The 26002-nt window shown below is 36.3% G+C and overlaps 1 protein-coding gene across 6 annotated transcripts in view; it reads left to right on the top strand.

Moving 5' to 3' along the window:
* Window positions 1-823: 823 nt before the first annotated feature.
* Window positions 824-26002, top strand: part of MLI (muscular LMNA interacting protein) — a 258152-nt gene continuing 232973 nt past the window's right edge. For 2 of the 6 annotated variants that reach the window (XM_011756788.3, XM_011756775.3), the window contains exon 1: window positions 8098-8270. In XM_011756788.3, coding sequence (XP_011755090.1) covers window positions 8208-8270 — 63 coding nt within the window. In that variant the 5' untranslated portion in view covers window positions 8098-8207. Of the gene's footprint in view, window positions 915-8094; window positions 8271-26002 lie in introns of those variants that run through there. The other 4 variants (XM_011756787.3, XM_011756777.3, XM_071096935.1 and 1 more) reach the window with 3 other exon arrangements.

The following is a 26002-nucleotide window of genomic DNA, read 5'->3' as shown; positions in this document are numbered from 1 at the left end:
ATTGTGATATCTTCCTTCTTTTAAAAATACACTATAGAAGGCAGGTGGGATGATTTACCGGGTGGGATGACAAAGCCAAGCTGAGATGATTTATTTTCCACAGATAGTCAAGTAAATGAGCAATAATTTGCCTTTCAAATTCTGAGTCTCTTCCCTGGCCATGCTTTAAATGGAACTTCCACATGGGCCAGAGCCCAAAGTTGGATCCCTTTGCACAGAGGCTAGACATCGAAGTAGTGGCCTTTGGGGTAACACAGACTCACTTCTGTTGAGAGCAATTAGCAAAGAAAATTTGTGGGAACTGAGGAAGGTTCAGCAGAAGTCTGCCCTCTCTGGACATTTTTTGGTGGCTAGGAAGCAGGGCAATTGTCCTGCCTGACTGTGGGGTTTGTTCAGCCTTATCATGGACAGCTTTTGCATAATTCCGACTTTCCTTCTCTGGAGTAATTGACATTTCACTTCAGAAGGACTTTCAATTTTATTTAAAAAATCCAGTCAACATAAATAGAAGAGAAATTCAATTTTCAGTAACATTTTACTCCGCTACCACTTATGTCCTTAGGGAAGCTTAAAGAATTTTCATCGGTACACTAAAAATTAGATAGTTGGGTATGTTGCAAAACTTTGAACACTTGATTCAAAATTCCCAGTATTGCTAAGACACTCTTATAAAACAATATTTTGGGGGGAACTTAGCAAGTACTGTTTTTGTGAAGTGGTCCCAGTGGGAATGAGGTTTATGCCTAACTCTTTTTTAAAAATTTGGTTTGTGCCTCTTGTGCCTGGTATCCAGTATTAGCTACAGAGTAAACAGTATTTTCCGATGACTGACAGGGTCAGCTGTTCTGGGAATGTGGCCGTTGACCTCCCTGATGGATTACTGTCCTGCAGGCTGCTTCCAAGTCAGTAGAAAGGTAAGCATTCTCTCTGTATAAGTGCAGATTGCTTTGGAACGTGTTACAATTTCAACTGATAAAACTGAAAGTACATTTTGGGCACACTGTCTCAAAGGGCACGGAGCTGTTACTTTGGGGGCGAAATGATTTATCATGTCAACACAACCATGACAGTTAGGCTGCTGGGTTTAGGGGAGGGGTGAGCTGGGTGTTGAATCTGGTTGTGTTGATTAAGTCATAAAGACCCAGGAAAACTTAAATCCGGAACTCCTTTCCAAAGTTGGAAACACACATTGTAATTCTGTTTCTGAGTCCTTTTCCCTAAAATCTTGTGAGTTTATCTTGGTTTGTTGTCTTTACTCCTGAAATAGTAATGGTGTGTGTGTGTGTATGTGAGAGAGAGACAGAGACAGACAGACAGACAGATAGACAGAAAGTGGCTACTAGGAACTACTAGGAAGTTGAAAGGGCCTAGAAATATATTTATTGCAAATGCAAGAGCAAAACCTCTTCAACCAAGTACCTCTGTGGATGTAATCATGCACAAGAGAAAATATATTGAAAGCCCTTTGAAAACGTGCTATTATATAGTAGTTGAGAAAATGGAACATGCTGGACTTGATTCTCAACTGATTTTAGCCAGTTTGTTTTATAAACTCTGAAGGTATGAATTTAGTTTTATATCCTAATTACTATTGTTATGTAGAAATTGTCATCAGTGTTAATAGTAGCAGTTTTTTAAAACCTCACATTTTACTTTCAATAAGTTTCCAATAAAGGAATTGCATTTTTTAGATGATGCACAAATTAAAGAAAAACACTTTTCAAAGTTCTTACAGTTCTCACTTGATTCAAATATTTTCTAATGCTTCAAAAACACTCTACCTCAGAAGTGATTTTAGAAAGACCCTGTTTTCTCCCTTAGATGGAATAAAATGTCTTTTTTACAGTCATTCAAAAAATATGGCCCAGAACCAAAATAAGGGGAAAACCAGTATCAGAAGAAGTTAAAAAAGTCACATTCCAGTAGAAATAGTTTATGTTTCGCTGAAGAACAGTAATTACAAAGGTACAAGTTTGTTAAGCTGTCATTATCATAATTATCATCTACTGATATTTTGGGGTTGGTTTTTTTATCGGCTTGGCAGCTTCAACTTACAAACAATATTTATTATATGGTGACGAATTCAACTTTAAGAAATTTCTCTATAGACATTATCTTTTCACAAGCTCCGAGTACCCACCACAACTTTTAGAACTCAGTACTGCTTGCCTACAGAATCCGTAACAGATGCCTTAAAAAGAATGGTGATGGGAGGTTAAAAGTCTTCCTGTAGAAGAGTTGACAGCTGCTCCTTGAGAGTTTGCAGCTGCCAAAGCTGATAAATAGATTCAGGTAAGGATGCTGAGACAACCAGAAAGAGCTGGGAACCATTCTCTTGCTTGCCTCCACCTCTCTGCCTCCCCAGTGCTGTGACCACCAATTGGAACACAGCTTTCTAGAGAAAAAGGCATAAGCTCTGGACTAAGAGCAACACCAACAGATCAGAAGTTAACTGTTTGAGATCAGTGCTCAGTGCTTGGTCTGAGCTACCTTTGGATTAGGCTCTTGGGTACCTGATGCATGTGCTGAGTGTAGTATCCTGGTCCATCATTAAATGGGTGTGGAGATTACATGGGCTTCTGAATTGATCAAGGGGGGAATAACAGACTCATGTTCTGGATGGGCTATGTGGAAATGATAAGAAACCCATATAAAAGCATCAACTGTCCCAGAAGGGGACCCCTGTCTTAGTACAAAGATATTTATCCTTAGAGCATATAATGGGGGAAGATCCTGGGTTGTCTATACCATGTTTGGCAGATTGTCATTCTTTCAAAAGAAAACAGCATTTGTTTTCATTTATGCCTTCTCTACCTTGTGTGGTTTCAGCAGTAGAGCATCTATCTGTGCTTTTTTTTTTTTTGTGGAGAAGGAAGTTTTTTAAATGGCAATTGAGTTAAAATAACTTTAACCACTATTAAGGTTAATTTACATTTGGCTCTCGGATCCAGTACATGAACAAGCAATTTTAATTGCTGTAAGTTCCACTTTCCTCCAGTTTCTGAATACGGGCACAAACTCATCAGGCACTTATTTGGGAAGCATGTGTATTGAATACAAAGGAATGAAATGAGGTGGGAATATCTTGAACCAAATATTATTTGCCAGCAATCATTTGTTTCCATTTTGAATGGAATTCTTGCTTGGCAACTGCAGTTTACATTTTAATTTCCTGTTTGGAGCGACCCTATGTGTGTATTATATTCCTGGGAAAAATAATAACTTTCCAGCTTAAAAAGGAATTACAAATCTTCCTCTGTCATTTTTTAAAAATAATAACCTTCTTAACATACAATTTATATGCTATAAAACTTATCCTTTTACACTGTACATACACTTTAGTGATTTTTAGTATATTTTCAAAGTTGTACAAAATCATCATCAATGTCTAATTTCATAACGTTTTCATCATCCAAAAGAGAAACTCTATTCCCATTAGTAGTCACTCCCTGTTCTGCCTTCCCTCCTACCACTGGAAACCACAAATGATCTTTCTGATTCCATGAATATGCCTATTGGGGACATTTTATGTAAATAAATCATGTAATAGGTGATCTTTCGCGACTGGCTTCTTTCGCTTATTGTATTTTCAAGGTTCATCCCTGCTCTTGCATGTATTAATACTTAATTCCTTTTTATTGCTGAATAATTTTCCCTGTATGGATATACCACATCTGTTTTACCATCCATATACTGATAGATATTTGTGTTTTTCCCACCTTCCGACAATTACAAATAATGCTGTCATGAATATTTGGGTAGAAGTTTTGTGTGTACACATGTTGTCACTTCTCTTGTGTATATAGATAGCAGTGGAATTTCTGGGTAATATTATAATTCTATGTATAGCATTTTGAGGAATTGCCACATAGTTGTCTAAAGTGGCTGTGCCCCTTTATAATCCCAGGAGTAATGTAAGAGGGTTTTAATTTCCTCACATCCTTGCCAACGCTTGTTATTGTTTGTGTTTTATTTTAGCCATTCTAATAGGTGTGAAGTGTTATCTCCTGGTTTTGCTTTGTGCTCCCTAATCACTGTGATGTTAAACATCTTTCCATGTGCTTGTTGGCCATTTGTTTTCTTTGGAGAAATGTCTATTCAAATCTTTTGTCCATTTTTTTACATTGGGTTATTTGCCTTTTTATTGTTGAGTTGCAAAAATTCTTTATGTATCCTGGATACAAATCTTTTATCAGATAAATAACTTGTAAATATTTGCTCTTATTTTCTGTTTCAGTGGTTTCCAACCTCTTTGGTTTCCCAGAAGACAATTTTTTCGACAGATGGGACTAGGGGTGGGGGATGGTTTCTGGATGAAACTGTGCCACCTCGGATCATCAGGCATTTGTTAGATTCTCATAAGGAGCATGAAACCCGAATTCCTTACATGTGCAGTTCACAATAAGATTCACGCTCCTATGAGAATCTAATGCTGCCGCTGATCTGACAGGTGGCGGAGCTCAGATGGTAATGCTCGCTGAGCTGTCACTCACCTCCTGCTGTGCAATCCATTTCCTAACAGGCCACAGACCAGCACTGGTCCATGGCCCAGGGGTTGGGAATCCCTTGTCTAGTTAATTTTTTTGCCACACTTATTAGGGTTTGGATAGTATCTTTGAAGTCACCTTTTTCCTACATAAATATCATGTAGACTAGAGAAATAATGTCACACGCTTTTACTGAGGACCCACTGGGTGCCAAACATTCTGTTAAGTTCCTTACACACAAAATATACCACATTTAATTTTTGCAACAACACACGAGATTGGTATTATCCCTCTATTTAGGGGACAGGGAACTGAGACTCCAATAATTAAGTAAACAGTTTGCTCAAAATGAGCCAACCAGAGAGTAGCAGAATCTGCAAACAAATTCAGTTGTCCCTGCTTCCTAAATCCATTGCTTTCCCCTTTAGTAGTTATGTGAGTAGGATATGTGTCTTGAACAATCAATATACAAGATATTCATTGTAGTATTGTTTGTGTTGGATTAAAATAATTTTATTCCTGTTTCCTATCAAAAGTCTTATAAACAATTATGTATTAAGTGTCTCAAGTCTCATTCATTGGATCAGTTTTCTCCCCTGCCTGCCCTCTCATTCTTTCCTTCTTTGCTTTTTTCTTTCCTTCCTTTTCCTCTTGCCCTCCTTTGTTTCACAGGTATTTATTTAGCCCACACTACATTGTACGTGCCTGAATAATATGATGAATAAAGCACAGTTTCATGTTCATACTCTAGCAGGGGAGGCAAACTACAAAGAAGTTCATATGGATAAATTTAACATATAATGTGACATAATTAATAACAGAGATCATAAGATCTATGAAGAAGAACACAGCAAATGAGTGAACAAAGAGTGATGGGTTTGCTGTTTGTGATGGGGAAGGCCTGGATGAAGTGAGAAGGGAGCTACGTGACTATCTGTGGGGAGAGCACTCCAGGAAGTCAGCTCCAAAGGAAGGAACATGTTTGTTGTGACTCACAAATGGAAAGGAGACCAGAGTGGCTCAATCTCTTTTCTGTTTGACCAGCAAGTAGATGAGAGCTAGCTTTTGCCTGGGCTTAATTTCATCTAAAGAAAGCTTCTGTACCTCAATCATATCTAAAGCATATTCAAACATCTCTGAAAAGGCATGGAAGAGAAAGCATTCTCCACACAGTGCTGGTGCTATTTATCCAGTCCCCTGCTACACCTGTGAGGAAGTGATTTGTTCAGAGGAGAAGCTAAAGTGCGTAGTGGCTGGAGAGGAGCTTAGGCTAGGGGCCTTGATGGCTGCTTATTAGTTGTGTAACTGTGTCTTGCTTTTTCAACTCTGAAATGGGTATATTAGTTTGATTTCTCTTCAGGTATTCTTCATTTATTTTACAAATGCTGTCCATGCATTTGTTCACAGATTCATAGTCAGCCTAAGTTCTGTCTTCTGACTTTTTGGTAGGCTGTGCCAGCAAGATGGTGTGAGATCTCCCACCAAACTCTTCTCACGGTAGCTGCTGCTTACCCTGCGGCACCGGGGTTGTTTTCATCTAAGGCTGCTCTCTTTGACTTATAGATGGTCATCTTCTCAGTGAGTCTTCACAGGGCTTTCCCTCTGTGAGTGCCTGTGTTCTAATTTCTTCTTAGAAGCAACCACTCATAATGGATTAGAGCCCACCCTAATGCCTTCATTTAACCTTAATTATCTCTTTCAAGAACATTCTTTACATACAGTCACATTCTAGGGTATTGGGGGATGAGAACATATGAATTTTGGGGGCACAAATTTAGCCCATAACAATGGGGAAGATAATGATATCTACCCTCTAGAGTGATTTTAAAGGTGAATTGAAATAACACTTGGAAAGCCTTAAAGCAGTACCTAGCACACGGTGAGTATGCCAAGGAACTGTGCTATATGAGGGTTATTATCCCACTACTATCCAGTCGCACCTCGGTTGTGAGTTTGTTGAGGGCCAAAATCCAGAGATTGTATCTTAAAATTGTATTATTATTTTCAATTATTTATTTTTTAAAAAATCTACCTTCCCCTAGGATAATCTTTATGTATTATAGGTACTCAGCACATGTTTGTGTGAACTAAAACTTTTCATGCCTTGTACATCTCTTCCAAATCACTACCATATTCTCATCTGCCAACCAACTCTGCATCACACACACCATTCCTTTTCCTCCTAACCGGATCCTGGATTTAGTCTTCAGGCATTAAACTCGCATGCTGAGCATGAATTGAGTTTCCTTTTGCAGTCACAGCATGATTCTTTTTTTTTTTTTTTTTCTAGAGAGGTTTAGGAAGTTCGTTCACTTAAGATTTTAACAATTGCCTTGCTTTTAACACATACCAATCTTGCATGTTAATCAATCTTTAAGATTTTTGTTTTCCAACTTGTTAGGACAATAACCAGCATAAATAATTTCCTTTCTGGAATTTAGATTTGAGTCAAAAGGGGAAGCCCCTTTTGCCCATGAATCTAATATAGTGTTTCTGAATTTATCATCCTGAAGGATAGGTTTATTGCCTACTCAGTGTTTCGCTTCTGAAGTCTTCAACCCTTCCATCATGATGCAGAATAAATTCTGGGGCAACCCTGCCTGACAACAGAGGATTGACTGCAATCGTTTGAAAGGATAGAGCTTCACTACACATTTTCTGAAATGTTTTCCTATGAAGGAAAAGCTGATAGGGAATTTGAGTTAAAGTAAAAAACAAAGCAAAACAAAACAAAACAAAAAACCAAAACCAAAAAACACGTGTTAAAAGGATGTTTTAAACAGGATGAGGGATTAAATCACCATAGAGAAGCAGTTTTAGTTTACTCTGAAATCCATTTATATTCTTCTATTACCATCCATATATTTTGTTTTGCTGCAAAACACAGGGAGAACTATTTACCATTAAGTTGCCCAGTTAATTTTCTTTAAGGCATGTAACATTTTCTAAAGAAAGCTGAAAATACTCGTTCCACTGAAAAAATGAGTTTTATCTTCTATATCATAATTTTGCTCCCAGTGAACAAGCCAGGATAATGGAGAACCAAATCTGTTTTTGTGAAGAAAAACGCTTTTATTTCATGGTATTTTTAAATGTCATTTTGTCTACTCTCCATGGAATAAAGTTGACAACACCCCTTGAATATATGTTTGCATGTCTTTATAGTTTTAATTAGTTATACTTTTGCTCTTTCTCTTTAAGCAACATTTAAAAAAATCTATAAATATCTACACCACTAGGATGCAAATTGGAATTTGGAAGCCCTAGATCCACTGATTTTATTTGCTATCTGACTATCACATTTGTTCTTTTTAACTGATTTATTAGGTCTATATTCTAGAGTATATATTATTCTGTTGCAACAGCTATTAATGAATTCTTTGATCGTGGCTTTTTGTCACATACATCTGTATTGGTTCAGGGATCCTAACCTGTTGGAATATTCTACTGAAGAGTTTGCTTTTATATCTAGGGACATTTATCATTATCTAAGGCCAGCTGCCTGACTTCTCTTCAGTGCTCTGTTTATAGGGTTTGAACATCTATAAATGGAAACACTAGCTAACCAGAAATTATCGCTAGGGCTCTCTGATAGTGTCCTAGGCTCTCACAACTTGGAATGTCCTGCAATATCTAACATGTAAGCACGTCGAATCATTTTCTAGACAGAATCTGAACCTCTGTCTCTCAGTCTTTCTCTCCTTCTCGTTCTCTTTCAATATGGAACTTGAAAAGCATGAAAAAAGAAGCTTATTAAACAAGAATTTAGAGGAGAAACTGACGGTAAGACATGAGATCTAGCACACACAGATTTATAATGAAATTGACAGGGTAGTAGAGCAACTGTCATAGATTGGAAAAGTTATGCTAGCCAGCCTCTGTTTCCATGTTTTGCTGGTCAATAACTTTAAAATTAATGAGTTCCATGGGCTTTCCTGAAAACAATGTAATAAAGTTATACATAAAATGCCATTACACAAATGAGGGCAAATTTGATTTAGTTAAATGATGTGGTTTACCTTCATTTTAAAAACTGGAATCCATTTATTTTGACCTCTCATTGTGATTGCCTCAGCACTGGAAGATTGTTTTATTTACGTATGTGAAGCTTAGCAAGTGTTCAAAGTCCATTTTTTTCTCAGAGATACCAGGAATATGTGCCAAGAAAAATAAGTATTATAGAATATGTTAATGTTTTATTAAGTTTAATGAACTTCTAGTATAAGGATAAAGTTTTTTACTATAGAAGTTATAAAAGTAATTTTGCCTCGATACTAAGCAATTAAATGTCAATGATTAATAATGGTCACTTATATTTGCTGAAATAGAAAATATACTATAACCTTGAGTTAAATGTGCTGTCCATGGCTCATCTGATGAGCATAGGTAGCTAACTATGTTTGTAAATTTACTGTGGCTACAGAGTTAACATTGGAACATGTCATAACTAATTTTAATACCAGCATAAATAAAAAAAGTAAGATAATATAGCCCATAATAAGACCAAATTCATGGTAATACATTGTTCTAGACATATGAAGTTGAGGTTTATGGACTATTCAAGATATTAAAACTAGAAAAATGAAAAAGAGAACCATACTGGGTTGAAAACTCCTGAAGTGCATTAGAATCTCAAGGTCTTAAAGTAATATATTGAATAAAATATACAACCTTTTCTTAAAGGAATCAGGTCATCATTTTCTGTACCCACTTTTGACCTCTGCCCTAGGTGATTGTCCAGACAGGTATTGGCCACAGAGTATTTTGCTTTTTGACTATTTGGAAAGGCCATGTGTCCTTGAGCTAACCAGTGATTTTGAATCAGAAAGGGCTTGGTGAAAATTCTTGCCCACAAGTACCAAACATAAGACCATGGGTTTTGTTTAATCTTTCTGAGTGTCAGTTAATTCATGTGTAAGATAGGGAACAGTAGTAACTAATCTGAAGGCTTTTGTGAAGAATAAAAACTATAATGTATGTGAAGTCCCTAGCCTAAAGCTATTTTTAGACTGTTTTTGGCCTGATTCACTTAAAAAGCACATGCCCAAAGTTTACTAATATGGAAAGAAAAAAGTTAAAATGCATTTAAAAGTAAAAAGAAAACCCAGATATGGTAAGCATAAAGGCTTAGTGTTTATAAAACCTTTATGGAACCAGATAGGGAGTAAATAAATACATGAATAGATAGTTGCTATGAATTAGTGTGAAATTTGACCCTGAGCTTCCTGGCAGTCTTTTACAGGAAGTTTTGCAAGTGAACATAGTGGACATCGGGCAAGTGCACAAAGTGAAGATGGATTCTTCTCATTTGAAGTGATTCGATGTATTAGCATTTCACTTTCTGGAAAGTCAGACATTGTGCATGCCTGACTCTATTTTGAATACACTATAAATCTAGAAGTGAGCAAAAACCTTTCCTTAGAGGAAGTAGCTGTCACAAAACTCATGAACATTACTCTGTAGCAGAGGCCTAGGGCTAGCCTCAGATTGACTTCCAAAGATTGTGGGGAAATATGGCGGCACATCAGAGGCATAAGAACACTCACCTGCACTGAGAAGAGAGGCTGTTCTGTGGGTGGGGGAAACACATGAAAGCCCTGTGTCTGGGGTAATTAAGTGTACAAGCAAATAGAGCTAAGGAACTTGACACCTTTCAGATACAGGAGATCCGATGACAATGTTATCAAGAAAAGGTTCGCCTATGCTCAGTATTTTCTATTTAAGAGAGTTGGAAAATCTCTGATATATCTTTGAGAGTTTCCAATAAAATTATTTTGGCTGTTTACGTGAATAAATATCCAAAAACTTCAGTTCATCGAGCATTGTGTTTCATGTTAATACCAATGAAACACAGTATGACTGGCTAGGTTGCTGAAGACAGTTGAAAAATGTGTTCTTGAGGAGTTCACTATTTTCTGAAATTTATTCAATTTATTTATTACAAATAGTAAAGTTTGTAAAAGTCTGGTTTTTAAAAGAAGACAATATTTTTCCCATTAAAATATTTAAATATGTGTGCATTATAATATCATGTTATACGTTTGTTTAAAATTAAAGCTATATTTCTCCTAAGGATCTTTATTATGAACAGTGTTACAGTATGTGTCACACACTTAAGCAATGAACATTATTGACTTTATTTGAAAACATTTCTAAGGTAAGATCTATAGTAAATAAGTAAGAAAGTCACCAGTCTGCAGAATTTAAAAATTCATCAGTTTATTCCATACAAAGATAAAACAAGACAAAATAAGACAAAGACAAGACAAAAGTTAAGCAAGATTCTTTGCCATGCATCCAATATAAATCTTGTCTTACCCTGGGTGAGTGAATTGCTACTTTTAAATATTGATTTTTGCCCTGAGTTTATTGCTGTTTGCCGATTAAAAGATTGCTAGGTTCTGAACCAATTGAAGGTGCCTCTTTTATATCTGTTAATCAATACATAATCAGAAATAAAGGAATGATATAAAATTCTTCAAAATTTCTTAAATTTACCAATGCCAAGTGAAAGTTCTCGTAGTTTGATTGATGTTATTCCAATATTTCAAACATGAGAAGAAAAAAATCAATTAACATGGACTTAGAAGGACATTTCCATCCCTTTGAATACCATATATTAAACCATGTGGAATATCTTAGTCACTGATTCTGCTAAGTCAGATGACAGTAAAGCTAATTTTTGTGGAAAGTGGTAGAGAGGTGGAAGAAGGGAGGAAAGTATTTTGTTACCATATGTTTCAGTTTGGTTAGTTCCACCATAATTGCTGTTGAGGCTGAATGGATCTTTTGTTTTTCCTATCATGTATTTTCTAAACTCTGTTCCTGGGAATTCTGATTTTCCAAAGTGCGTCACAAAATGTGGTTCTGGTTTGTGCTCAAGAATATTCAGAAAACACTCAGCAGGAAATGCACTATACAGCACATTTCCCCTCGGAGACTCATATTTGTATTGTAACATACTAAAGACTGTGAGGTTAATTCAGTGTTTCTTAAACTCACCTACCAATGTAATACATTTTACTGTGTGTGCAATAGCAGTGCATATTCTGAGGAACTAGCAGTGTTCTCTGCAACATACTTTAAGAAATGACGTGTTGGCATATGAATTTGTAGTCTGATTTTATTTTTGAGTTGCATTTTTGGAATAATGATAGGCAAAGCAATACATTCAAGTTGGGTATATTTGTATCTATAACATGAAGTTACTTCTGGAATAGTTTTAGAAATAGGTACTAGTTTCTATGTATTATGTTTAATAAATAAGTAAAACTAAGACAACAAATCTTGACTATTTTCTAAACTTCTTTTAGATTATAAATGCATCAACAAAGAATTTTACTTATATTTACCTTCAACTGAAATTTCATAATGAAAAGAAAAAAACATATATTACTATAGTAAAAATGATCATATACTTCAGGGCATTCTGATATAATAATGGTTTATTTCTCTAAGAGATTATAAGAACAAACAGATCTCATGCATAAATTTAATAATTTCTATTGTATTAACATAATCTGTCTCAAGAGACAATTTTATCCTGTCAAATAATGAATGTTCAATAATATTACAAAAATAATGGTAAGAAGAGTATATGATTCAACTTATTTTATATTGGAACTTGGTACAATCAAATCAACACAGTAGTCAATTTCTAAATGTTATAAATATTGCTTCCTTGAGTAAAAAGGCAACTCTTTGAGATTGAGAAAGAAAATAGATCATCAGACATTAGTTTTTTTTTTTTTTTTTGAAACAGAGTCTTGCTCTGTCACCCAGGCTGGAGTGCAGTGGCGGGATCTCGGCTCACGCAAGCTCCACCTCCCAGGTTCACGCCATCCTCCTGCCTCAGTTTCCTAAGTAGCTGGGACTACAGGTGCCCGCCACCACGCCCAGCTAATTTTTTGTATTTGTAGTAGAGACAGGGTTTCACCGTGTTCGCCAGGATAGTCTCGATCTCCTGACCTCGTGATCTGCCCGCCTCAGCCTCCCAAAGTGCTAGGATTACAGGCGCGAGCCACCGTGCCCGACCTCATTAGTTTTTTTTTTTTTTTTTTTTTTAACAGGGTGTATCTATATTCAATAGGAACTGAAAAATTATATTTTAAATAATTTAAAATTTACTTTTTATATTTGAAAATTTTATTTTGAATTTGAGGGAGAAAGACTTATCCAATGATATGTAGATTTACTTATGATCTCATAATAAAACATTCTTCTTGATTTCAGAAAAAAGGGTTCATACCACTTATTTATTTTTGATTTTATTCATTTGTTTATTTTTTGGGACTGAGTTTCACTCTTGTCGCCCAGGCTGCAGTACAATGGCACGATCTCAGCTCACTGCAACCTCTGCCCCCTGAGTTCAAGCAATTCTCCTGCCTCGGCTTCCAGAGTAGCTGGGATTACAGGTGTGCACCACCACGCCTGGCTAATTTTTGTATTTTTAGTAGAGACAGGGTTTCACCTCGTTAGCGAAGCTGGTCTCAAATTCCTGACCTCAGGTAATCCTCCCGCCTCGGCCTCCCAAAGTGCTAGGATTACAGGCCTGACTCACTGCACCCGGCCCATATCACTTACTTTTAAATACAACAAAAGAGAAAAGAAATGAAAAAAACTGTTTTTAAAATGTAAAACTACAAAGAACTATACATTTTAGAATTCTGTGATAATTCAGTGAAGGATAGTTCTTTAAATAAGATTAATTAATTAATTTATTTACTGTCAGTTCGAGTTTCACTCTTGTTGCCCAAGCTGGAGTGCAATGGTGCGATCTCAGCTCACTGCAACCTCCTGCTCCTGGGTTCAAGCAATTCTGCTGCTTCAGCCTCCTGAGTAGCTGAGATTACAGGCAGGCACCACCAGGCCCTACTAATTTTGTGTTTTTAGTAGAGATGGGGTTTCACCATGTTGGACAGGCTAGCTTCGAACACCTGACCTCAGGTTATCCGCCCACCTCGGCCTCCCAAAGTGTTGGGATTATAGGCATGAGCCTCCATGCCCAGCCTAAATTATTTATTAATTCATAGCTTCATTAATACAAATAAAATTAATTACTTTCTAAAAAGAAATCTGTTAACAAACAAAAAACACGAGGTTAGTGCTGGGTTCTAATTCCTTATATCATTATCTGATGACAGGTTTGAGTGTTGTCGATGAGCATCTTCAGAGATGCAACCTAGTGCCTATTGGATGGCAATGTACTTAGAAAAAACAAAACAGACTTTCAAATCAGTATACATCCTTAGGCACTTATTTTGAATAAGACAGAGTACTAAGGGCTACAGTGGGAACATATGGGATAAAGAAAGTCCTAACCCTCAAGGCAATTATTATGCTTTATTTTTAAGTACATTATGATATAATAATGATAGTTTTTAGCCACTCAAATACTCTAAGCGTACAAAGCATTGACACCCCAATTTCTCACACGGACCTGTGGTAGCAAGTGTATAATTATTCTTCAGAATGTCTTAACAATGGGAATGATTGTAAAGCATTTTATGCTGTAACATGATAACATTATTATTATTATTATTTTCATTTTTTTTTTTTTGAGATGGAGTCTCACTCTGTTGCCCAGGCTGGAGTGCAGTGGCACGATCTCAGCTCACTGCAACCTCTGCCTCCTGGGTTCAAGCAATTCTCCTGCCTCAGCCTCCTGAGTAGCTGGGACTACAGGCACACACTGCCATGCCCAGCTAATTTTTTTTTTTTTTTTTTGTATTTTAGTAGAGATAGGGTTTCACTGTGTTGCCCAGGCTGGTCTCGAACTCCTGGGCTCAGGCACTCTGCCCGCCTCGGCCTCCCAAAGTGCTAGGATTACAGGCATGAGCCACCACACCTGGCCTGTAACATGTTTTATTCTGCCATAATATCTACTTATATATTTATTTCTCTTTCTAATTGTGTCTAACTAGAGTCATTGGTAATAGCCTCTCACTCAGAAGGCCCTGACATGCCTGAAAACAAGTCATCTATTCTGCCAATGTTTCTGATGTGTTATCTAGATATTACTTTCAGTATGGCTTGAATGTTGCTGCTGATCTGTATGTTATTCCTTACAAGGCAACTTCATATAATAAAATAAGTAATAAATGCAAATTAAATGTAATAAGTAGGAAATCTCTGGCAGTAAGGTACTGGATGTATGTATCTTTATACCACAACTGGTTGCATTCATTCTTAATAAACTAATTTTGGTGATGACCTAAATGAAGAAAAGAAAGATAAAAACATGCAAACAATGATTTTTTTTTTTTTTGGCATTACATCATTTATTTTGGAAACCTCCTTCCATGTCTCTGCTACTCATAGAGCCGACCAATGACTCTTGCTATGTTTTGGATTCAACTGATTAAGTTGCGTTAGATGTCCATTTTGTCTCAGGGACAATTTTGATGATAGAGGACGTGAGTTGCTTTGCCCCCATACCTTAACTCCCCTAAGCTGCCGGCTCACGTTTGATTTTATCGGTGACATCATCCTGGGCCAGGGTAGGCACTTCAGCATCTTTAGGGCTGCAGCTGCCCTTTCCAAGGTGTTTGTGTTGCCTACTGTGCATTCTACGTCTCCACTCAGCACATCTCCCACAATGGCCCATTCATCATTGGTATGTTTTAAATTTATTATCCACTTTTCTCCAGAGATGGCATCCAGAGTTGACATCTAAAATACCCTGTGGAAATAATTATTTTCATAAAACAGATGGGCGGTAGAGACCAAAATTTTATGTTGAGTTTTTCAGTAAGCATTCCTCAACTGGAAGGCAACTGGAGGGAATTCAGAACCAGGATTCTCTGAGTTTCTGAACCCTGTGGCACTCCTGAATTTTTAGTAAAATTAATTAATTTTTCCCTTTCTTAGGGAGGTCAGACATTTCTGAGATGTCAATAAGGGGATTATAGGATTGATCTCTCTGCACCAGATATTAGAAATTTGATGATTAAGATAATGTTCTCCAAATAACTGAGACAACCCTTAAGCATTATGAGTAATTAAAAAATTCTGGTCTTACCCCAGGTGAAGTATAGTAATAAATAGTAACCATGAATCCTGATCATTTGGAAGACCAAAGTGAAAAACTAAGTAGTTGAAAAACTTAAATCTCTTTTGAATAAGAAATAATTCCATCTTAACTTCTTTCTGGCCCCTTCTCCTTTGAATCAATAACAAAAATTTAAAAATTGTGGAAGAATCTATAGTATGAAATTTTTTAAAAAAGGGGAGGACAGGAAATATGCTATGATAGTGGTGGACCATGAGGATCATTGGGAAATGCTAAGCAGTGAGAATTAAAGTCCTAATGTGCATAATGGCAGAATGAGGAGAGACTGGAAAAATGAAAAAGTGAGTGTGTACAGGTGTTTAATTGACATACCTATGAAAATTTAAATGAAGAACCTGTGTCTTCAGTGTGTGTGTGTGTGTGTGTTTGTGTGTGTGTGCTGATGGTGACAAGGATTCTTATTCTAAAGAGGTTTTCTATCTCTCCCTAAGTGCCAACTAGTATGGTGAGGAGCATGTTGGATCTGATTCCAGGAGACTGGTATTACAGTTGAAGTTGTACTTATATGGCTTTTGACAAATCACTTAATCTTTGGCTTCTTTATCTACAAAGTGAAAGGTTGGATTGAATTTGAAAAGATTGCTATGCTCTTCCACATTTTATACATCTATCGAAAGTGCTCTCTGGCTGTGGATTTATTAAATTCTTTCCATACCAAATGATGCCTATTTATTCAAGCATTAGGAATCTTGAAATAGTTTGTATTTTTATATTATCACTGATCAAATGTAAAGTAGAAGTCCTTGTTATTAGATGAAACATTCCTATTAGAAGAGAAAGTTCATAGTTCGGTACTGATGAATTAAATTTCATATTTTTTCTATGTTTTCACCAAGAAATAACCAAGATTCAGGAATTGGATCATGGGTAAATATTGCAAAATAGATGAAAAAAGTAGCCAGTCAGTGACTTAATGTTTGTATTGAAATACCCAAAATAAAGCATTATATTTTCTCACACTTAACCCAAAATAAAGTGGATGCTGTGTTTTCATTTGGAATAAAAATTAATGTACACACACACACACACACATAAAATCTGTGTGTTAAATGTTATTTTAAAAATGGTTTATTTGGCTCTTATTCATTCTCTTTTTGTCATTCTTACCACTCCCTGCAACGTACCTGACACAGATATCTTAGTCCCTTTGCAACCTTAATTTTAGCCCCTCTGCATCACTGGTGGTTGAGGAAAAAGTGGACGCACAAGTATTGCCAAACTCTAGCTACCATTTTCGTTTTCTTTCTTACATTAAGAAAAATGAGGGCTGTGTCTATTGGAACCCAGGGAGGGGAGCTGAGAGTTGAGAAGTGAAACTGATAAAGATCCAGATTTCTACTTTATGGTTCAAATCAAGTTCTCGAAGCCATCCAGTCCTTTGAAAACCACTGCTAATTAAAGCAGTGTCTGCTGATAATGTAAGTCTGAGACTCACTGTTTGAATGGATCTTTTGATATAGCTCTGTGTGATGGTGAATAACAGAAAGGAGCTAGATGGATTGCAGGCTTTAACCGAGCTGTGCTTTCACAGTGACATTTATAGCATACTGTACGTGCGGCGAAATATTTTCTAGGTTCTCATTGTGAGAATTACAATTATATATCTAGTTGTTCTGTCCCAAGTACGGCTCCCCTAAGGGAATGACAAATAGACTGTGGTATTAATGATGGAATTACATTAGAGAATCATCTGCTTTATTTTGCTACATGACCTTCAAGAAAATAAGGAGATGGTTTAAAAAAAATGGTTAGAAGATGTTTGTAGTTCAGTTGCTGGTCTTTTGTTATTATTTACAACCTAAAAATTTCTCAAGGGTCCTTTTATTAATTTTCTTCTCAGTTAATGTGTATTTTCTTGCATGGGTAGTTTCTGGGAAGATGTCCCCCCGAGCTTGGTCTCCAAAATAGGCCTAGTACCTTATAGCTGTCAGAGTGTAGCAATTTAGAGACTACCTCGTGATTTTAAATACTAACTTGATGATATTTGTCTTAGGAGCAGTTGAGAGAGCTCATAGGATTGCTTTCCTGAACCTGTTATAATTTCTCTGGGGACATCATTTCATAGTGGGAGGCTGAAGGAAGAAAATGTTAGCATGAATTAATATGCTTATTACAGAGAGTGGGGCATTAATTTAGAATGTGAAGGAAATATATGGGAAATAAAACATTTTTTCATCCCTATTTTGTTTTTCCACTCGAACTCAGCTTTTAGTCTTAGAATTCTGGCATGTTTTGTTGTGCCACTTGCTTCTGCTTATTCATTCATTCAGCCCAGCAATCCTTTGCCTGCAGCTTGTAGACCTCCTGCCTGCTGGTCTGTTTTTGCATGGGGTGGGAAAGGAAAAGAAAGAGCTGGGTTTAGAGACTTTCAGTGAATCCCCTTCTTTTCAACCCTGTTTTACAGTCATGCCTTTGTGGAATTTGTCTTCCTTGACTCTGGCACCCTCCAGGGTTTGCAAAGGCATTTATACTAAGGTCTCTTCTTGGCAGCTCATCTTCATCTGGCCGTCTACCTCTATCTCCTTTTCATGTTCCAGAAATTTACAATGCACTTTTTCATACTGATTTTTCTCTCTGCCAGATCTCTTATTTTTGTGGGTTTATGATTTAAAATTCCTTTAATTTTAATAGCGTCCAGAGAAGAATATGAAAGAAACGTGTGTGTTCCATTAGTGATCTTGACCCAGAAGCCCCTCAATTTATTTTAAAAGCTTGCTCTCAATGCTCTTTTTGTGCTGGAAAATAGTTTCAATAAATGATGGGTGCTGTGGAACATCTTTATTCTTTTTTGAGAGATGCTATGGTCTGGATGTGTCCTCCAACATTCAGATGTTGAAACTTAATCATCAACTGATAGTATTAGAAGGTGGGGCTTTTAAGAGGTGATGAAGCCATGAGGTTGGAGTCGTAGTGGACGAGAGTAGTGCCCTTATAAAAGGGCTTGAGGGGATGAGTTCATTCTCTTCCGCTCTTCTGCCATGTAAAGACACAGTGTTCCTCTTTTTTCTTTGCCTTCTGTCCCTTCCACCATGTGAGGATGCCTAGAAGGCACCATCAATGCGAAATGAGCCTTTACCAGACACAGAACCTGCTGGCACCCTGATCTTGGACTTCCCGGAGTATATTTCTGTTCTTTATAAATTATCCAGTCTCAGATATTTTGTTGTACCAGCAAAAATGGACCAAGACTAAAGACAATTTACTATCTGAAATCATCGCTTAAGCTATGTTATTTGGCATACCAGAAATTCTGATCATGTAACTAAAATTATGTCATTTCTGAAAGTTTGAAAATTTCAGCTTTTTTGAAAGGTTATAATCTTTACTCTTTTTCTTAGCATAAGAAAATCATTTGCCATAGTAATTTTGGTGGTTAAATGCTGGGACTCTGGGGTAAGAATCAAATCTGGGCTCTTATGTGTTTAACCTAAATGAGCCATCATTTTCTCATTTGTAAAATGGGCTATGACTTGTCTCACAGAGCTGTCAGATGAACTAAAAATGTGGAAATATTTGAAAAGCACCCGCACACAGTAGGCATTCAGTAAGTGGTATGATAGCCATTAGGGAAATGAGAATCACAGTGGTATACAAGTTACTTCTTGGGTCTGGAGAAACCCTGGACTTGCGACTGAGGATTGTTTCCTTCAGAAAAAAATCATATATGATTTCAAGCAACTGTCAGTCAAGAGACAATGCTTACGTTCCCACTAGGAAGTGTGCCATGAAAATTTTATTAACTTTTAACTGTATTTTTGTTCTGTGAAGTGGCAAAGTTTCAAAAACAAGAATGTTTAAAATATCGTGCATATTCTGAAATGAGATTAGATTATGGCCTAATCTCAGTGGAGAATAATTACATTACATGAATGCAAATATTACATAGAGATAAAAATAAATGCTAAATTGTGAGGTACAAATAATTGGGACCATACCTAATATATGCTTCATAAAATTAATTTAAAAAAACCCCAAAGCTGCTAGATTTATCAATGTGGGATTCTTGTAGGAGGTGAAGAATATAGGTAAGAAGAAAAAGGGTTAGGGAAGGAGTACTGGTATATGTGTATGTGCTCAGAATATTCAAAAGAAGAACATAAGTACACAATTGACAGCACAATCTGATTCAAATAAATTTTAAACCCAGCAACTATTTTTTTTCTGCTCAGGGTATCATACTATATGCCTCTTACCTTCATCTGGCACTTTTATTCCTTGCACGTAAGATATTTTCCTAGGAAAGCAACACTTCCAATAATTAATTATTTTACTTAGGAATTTTTTCTAAAAAATATGCCGTCTCCTCTGCAGATAGGACTATAAATTGCTACCATTTTTCTGGAGTATAACATGTGTTGAGACCTTAATTTTTTACATACCTACTGACCACATAATTTTACTCTAGACATTTATATGAAGCAAAGAAATATATAAATATTTGGTTTAATGATGTTTATTGCAATATTGTTTTTAAAAGTAAAAATAGTGGACATAGTATGGGAATTAGTTACTAATCTATGATAACATAATACAAGGAAATGTAAAGGCCTTGGTATAGTGGACAGTATTTTCCTTTTTTCCACAGAAGTACAGATGTTATGCAAAGTGGAATGCTTCTTTTATAGATGATGCATGTTGACAGAACATTAACATGTAAACTAGTGAATATATTTGTGCAGCTCTATTAGCCAAACCCTAGAGTCTTAACAAACCAGATAATGGCAACAATATTATGGGTTAAATTGTATTTTTCAGTTTTACTAAGATTTCAAATAGCTCAGAGTAATTTTTTCTGTAAAAAAATTTTACTGTTACCTCACATTTTTATGATCTTGCTGACTTGATGAGATTGTGTCAGAGAAGAATGCAAGGCCATCTGATTTTGTGCTTTATTCCTTATCCAAGAGCAGATTTATGGAAGCCTGGAGTGCTTACATCCTTCTGCCTGTACCACTTTGGCTACCAGCAGACTGCAGGCTCCTCAAGGTTAGGAACTGTATGTTCTTGGCAGCTTGTAAGCCTGATACGTGGAAAGTGGTACTCAAACCTTGTTTGAACTGTCTAGGATGGGTTTTACGTGTCTGAGTGTGCATGTGCACATGCATGCACATGCACTTTATCTGATTTGTTATGACAGGGATTCCAAGCTAAGTCTAAATTAAATTCACCTTGAGAGTCAGCCACATCTGGAGAGCTGGTAGTTTGGCACTTCCACAGACCATTTTCAAGAGACAATGAAGAGCTTTTCAGGAAGGGACTTGCCCTGAGGGAAGAGACGGATGAGGTATGGTTTTTGTTCATGGAAAATGAGAAACCCTGAGCATGGCCGACTGCCTCCACGTTCTGATTGACCTCCAACTCAACCTCATCAGTCATGCTCAGTAAAAATTTTCCATGAAATCTTTGTATGATATACAAAGCACTAAATGCCGACATGCTTGTTGCTGGCAGTTTACTCCCTATAGTGTGGCCACTGGTAGGCAGCCATGGCATTGGTGGCAGAATTGCAGATTTTGGCATTGGCAAAGCATCAATAGAGTGTGACAGGAGCAGAATGGCAGTCTCCTGTCACTTAGCCAAAGTACTAGTTCACAGAGCAATGACAGAATTATGGAGACTATGGAACTTTCTGAGAGTAGGTGAAAGTGGAACTGGAGAGTTCTATTTTTTTTCATACTATATTTGATGATTAATTTGGCCTCATTTTTTGCCTCGAGAATAACCCAGTAAAACCCAATGTGAGGTTATATTTACTATTCCCTTGTGAAAATTAAGTAATATAAAAATGGTTTTTAGTATCTATTAGATATTTTCGGATATTGTGAAATTCTTTACCACTGGCAGTTATGATTACAGAGATGCTTATGAAATCAATAAAAATTGGGTTATCCTTTGAAATTTTTCCTGTTTATTTTGAAGGAATTTATATTTTGCTTAGATTTTTATTCATATTCTACCAAAATCCTGTGCTGAGGGATAGTTTCTCCTGCATCACACTCTGCAATAACAACCATACACAATATGGATAAGGTAGAGCAGAGTACTTTTGAACATCTGAAACTTTTGTGCATTTGGTTTGGGTTTGTTTTTATAATACTCAAGAAGTAAAAGGGATTTTTTTTTTTGAGACAGAATCTTACTCTGTCACCCAGGCTGGAGTACAGTGGTGCAATTTTGGCTCACTGCAACCCCTGCCTCTTAGGTTTAAGAGATCCTCCTGCCTCAGCTTCCTGAGTAGCTGGGGCTACAGGCATGCACCATCATGCCTGGCTAATTTTTGTATTTTTAGTAGAGACAGGGTTTTGCCATGTTGCCCAGGCTGGTCTTCAACGCATGGCCTCAAGTGGTCTACCTGCCTTGGCCTCCCAAAGAGGGATCATTTTTTGGTTTCTTATGTGTTTAAAGTTCTAGGTACAATTTTAGATTCGTATCTGTCAATAATTGTGAGAAGGAATAAGCTCTCTATCATTTCGAAAAGAAGACGCATGCTGACATTTTTCTTATTACTCAGATTGTATTGATGTCTTACCATTAATAATAGGACACCTATTGATGTTTTGATCCAGTGGTCTAAATATTTCAGGACATTACTTTTATAAAACATCTTTAATTAAATTTTTTAATGTAACATCAGAATTGAAAACCAAATCCCTGTTGATTGATAGTTTAAGATAAACTGAGAAATCTTGCCTGATGATAATGATGATAGAGATAATAGGCAGAACATGTTCCATGTTCTAAGAAGCAGGTAAAGTGCTTAGTTTGCGATCATCACCACAAATCTTGGAGGTAGATGCTATTTTCCCATTTTGCAGTTGGAGGAACTAATTTTTTTTTTTTTTTTTTTTTTTTTTTTTTTTTTTGAGATGGTGTCTTGCTCTGTTGCCTAGGCTGGAGTGCAATGGTGCGGTCTCAGCTCATTGCAACCTCCGCCTCCTGGGTTCAAGTGATTCTCTTACCTCAGCCTCCAGAGTAGCTGGGACTACAGGCACATGCCACCTTGCGTGGCTAATTTTTGTATTTTTAGTAGAGACAGGATTTTACTATGTTGGACAGGCTGTTCTCAAACTCCTGACCTCGTGATTCACCCGCCTTGGTCTCCCAAAGTGCTGGAATTGAGGCGTGAGCCACCGTGCCTGGCCGGAACTAAGTCTTAAGTCTGTGGCACAGGACACAGAGCAAGCCAGTGGAAGAGTTGGCCTCAGGACAGCCTGAGTCCAGATCTACTCTCCTAACTCTCACCTATATCCCTCTCATGACAGGCCCAGAACCTCAGCTCCCCATCACCCTTTATGATGATTTCCTATTCCCTTCAGAGGAAACATATACTTTGTATCTACCCCAATGTGTAATAAACAAATAATCAAAGCTGACATTTACCTCATGAGGCCGTTGTTATTCTTCATTCTTGAAAAATTGGAGTAATATTTAGGCATCATGGAATGAAATAAAATCTTACTACTATAGACTTTAAGTAAGTAATAGTACTTTAACATTCTTCTAAATTTACCTAACATCTTGTTAATAACTTTACTTAACAACTTGTTAAAACAATTCCTCTTTAAATAGGAAAATATATTTGGATTACATGTTAAAATGTCACTAGAAATGTAATTAGATAGGTGATAACTTTTATATCACATATAAAAAGCTGTCTTGCCAAAATTTTGACCACTTTTGGGGGACCTACTTTATTGGTCAACTATTATTGTCTGGTCTTGAATGCAAATGAAAAACAAACCAAAAATAGGATATCTAACATAATTTCTCTTCAATTAATGTTAAATAATTCTTTCAGATTTCTACATTAGTGTGTAAACCTAGCATACATAAAACCCCTGATAATCAATAATCTGCTCTTCATCTATATTCATCAACAATGTCATCAGCAAGTATAATTATAGTATTTCACTAATATTAAATAAATGAAATTTTGCAGTGCAGTCATGTGCTGTGTGATGATGTTTTGGTCAATGACGAACTGCATATAGGATGGTGGTCCTGTAAGATTATAACGGAGCTGAAAAATTCCTGTCATCTAGTGACATCTTAATGATCTTGCTCCTCCTGTGTAGGCCTAAGCTAATGTGTGTGTTTTTCACTTAGTTTATAATAAAAGCATTGACGAAGTTAAAAAAAATTAAAAATAGAAAAAAGCTTATAGACTAAGGATATGAAGAAAATATTTTTTTGTGTAGCTCTACAATGTATCTGTGTTTTAAGCTAAGTATTATTACGAAAGTCAAAAAGTTACAACATTTAAAATGTTCATAAAGTAAAAAAATTAAAGTAAGCTAAGATTAATTTATTACTGAAGAAAAAACATTTTTATTTATTTAGTGTAAAGTGCACAGTGTTTATAAAGTCTACAGTAGTGAACAGTAATGTCCTAGGCCTTCATCCTTATTCTCCACTCACTCACTGACCCACCCAGAGCAACTTCCAGTCTGGTAAGCCCTATTCATGGTAAGTGCCCTATACAGGTGTGCCATTTTTTATCTCTTTTACTATATTTTTACTGTACCTTTTCTATGTTTAGATACACAAATATATACCACTGTGTTACAATTGCCTATAGTATTCAGTGCAGTCACATGTTGTACAGGTTTGTAGCCTAGGATCAACAGTCTATACCATATAGCCCAGATATGGTCATATGGTATAACCTACTGCTAGGTATGGTAGATGATACCATCTTGGGTTGTGTAAGTTTACTCCATGATGTTTACACAATGACAAAATTGCCTAAGGACACATTTCTTTTTTTTTCTTTTTTTTTTTTTTTTGAGACGGAGTCTCGCTCTGTCGCCCAGGCTGGAGTGCAGTGGCGCGATCTCGGCTCACTGCAAGCTCCGCCTCCTGGGTTTACGCCATTCTCCTGCCTCAGCCTCCTGAGTAGCTGGGACTACAGGCGCCCGCCACCGCACCCGGCTAATTTTTTATTTTTATTTTTATTTTTTATTTTTAGTAGAGACGGGGTTTCACCGTGGTCTCGATCTCCTGACCTTGTGATCCACCCGCCTCGGCCTCCCAAAGTGCTGGGATTACAGGCGTGAGCCACCGCGCCCGGCCACATTTCTTAGAATGAATCTCTGTCATTAAGTGATGACTGACTGTATACAAGCATTTTTGGCTTTTTTTTGACTCAGCATCACTTCCTTAAGGTGAGTCCAAATTGTGAGTATCCACAATTTCTTTTTGCTTCTGAGTATTATTCCATGGTATAGCTATAGCTGTATCACAGTTTGTTTAATGATTCACCCAGTGAGGAATATTTGTGTGGTTTCCCATGTTTAGCTATTATAAATAAAGCTGGTACAAATATTTGTGTATATATTTCTGTGTAAAAAATAGGTTTTCATTTCTCTGGGATAAATGCTAGAAGTGTAACTGCTGAGACATATGGTAAGTCCTTTTTTTTTTTTAAGTTTTAAAGGGAATTTTCAAATTATTTTTCAGAGTAGCTGTACCATTTTACATTCCTATCAGCAATGTATGAGTGTCACAGTTTCTCCATGTCCTCACCAGCATTTGGTATTATTATTTTTTGTTTTAGCTGTTTTGATAGGTGTGTGGTGGTATCTTATCATGGTTTTAATTTATTTCCTTTGATTGTTAGGGTGTTGAACATCTTTTCATGTACTTATTTGTCATATGTATATCTTTTATGGTGAAGTATCTGTTCAGATCTTTAGCCTAGTTTTTAATTGGAGTTTCATTTTGTTTTCTTCTTATTAAGTTTTGAAAGTTTTTTTCAAAAAATATATTCTAGATGCATGTTCTTTGTTGGATATGTGATTTGCAAATATTTTCTACCAGGTCATAGCGTGTCTTTCATCCTCTTAACAGAATATTTTGCAGAGCAAATATTTTAATTTTGCTGAGGTCCAATTTACCTATTTTTTTTTCTTTTATGGATCATGATTATGGTATCAAGTATAAGAACTCTTCACTTAGTCCTAGGTCTTGAAAATATACTCCTAATTTTTAAAGCTTTATTGTTTGTCATTGTACATTGAAGTCTATGATCCAGAATTATCATCTATGAAATGAAGATAATAATATTACTTATGTCAAAGGGTTATTATTAGAAATAACATGTGCAAAATCTTGACAGTTTATTTTCCTGTAATTCTAATTAGTCACCAGTGTTTTAATGGGAAAAATATTGGGCTAATGGCTTGTATTTGTAGAGTAGTCTAAGCTGCTCTTATAAGTTTACCAAAATATATTGACAACTTAGCAGAAAACTATTTTTTCTTTCACACAATAGCTCTAGAATGGCTATTCCCAAAAAGATCAGCAATAGTGTTAATGAGAATCAAAAAAAGACCAGCAATAAATGTTTGAGATAATGTGGCAAAAGAAAACGTTTGAACATTTCTGGTGGGAATATGAATTGGTACAATCAATATGAAAAACAATATGGAGGTTCCTCAAAAAA

This window comes from Macaca nemestrina, chromosome 5, assembly GCF_043159975.1.
Source record: "Macaca nemestrina isolate mMacNem1 chromosome 5, mMacNem.hap1, whole genome shotgun sequence".
Taxonomy (NCBI): Eukaryota; Metazoa; Chordata; class Mammalia; order Primates; family Cercopithecidae; genus Macaca; species Macaca nemestrina.
Note: the sequence above shows the minus strand (reverse complement) of the source record. Positions and strands in the feature narration are given on the sequence as shown.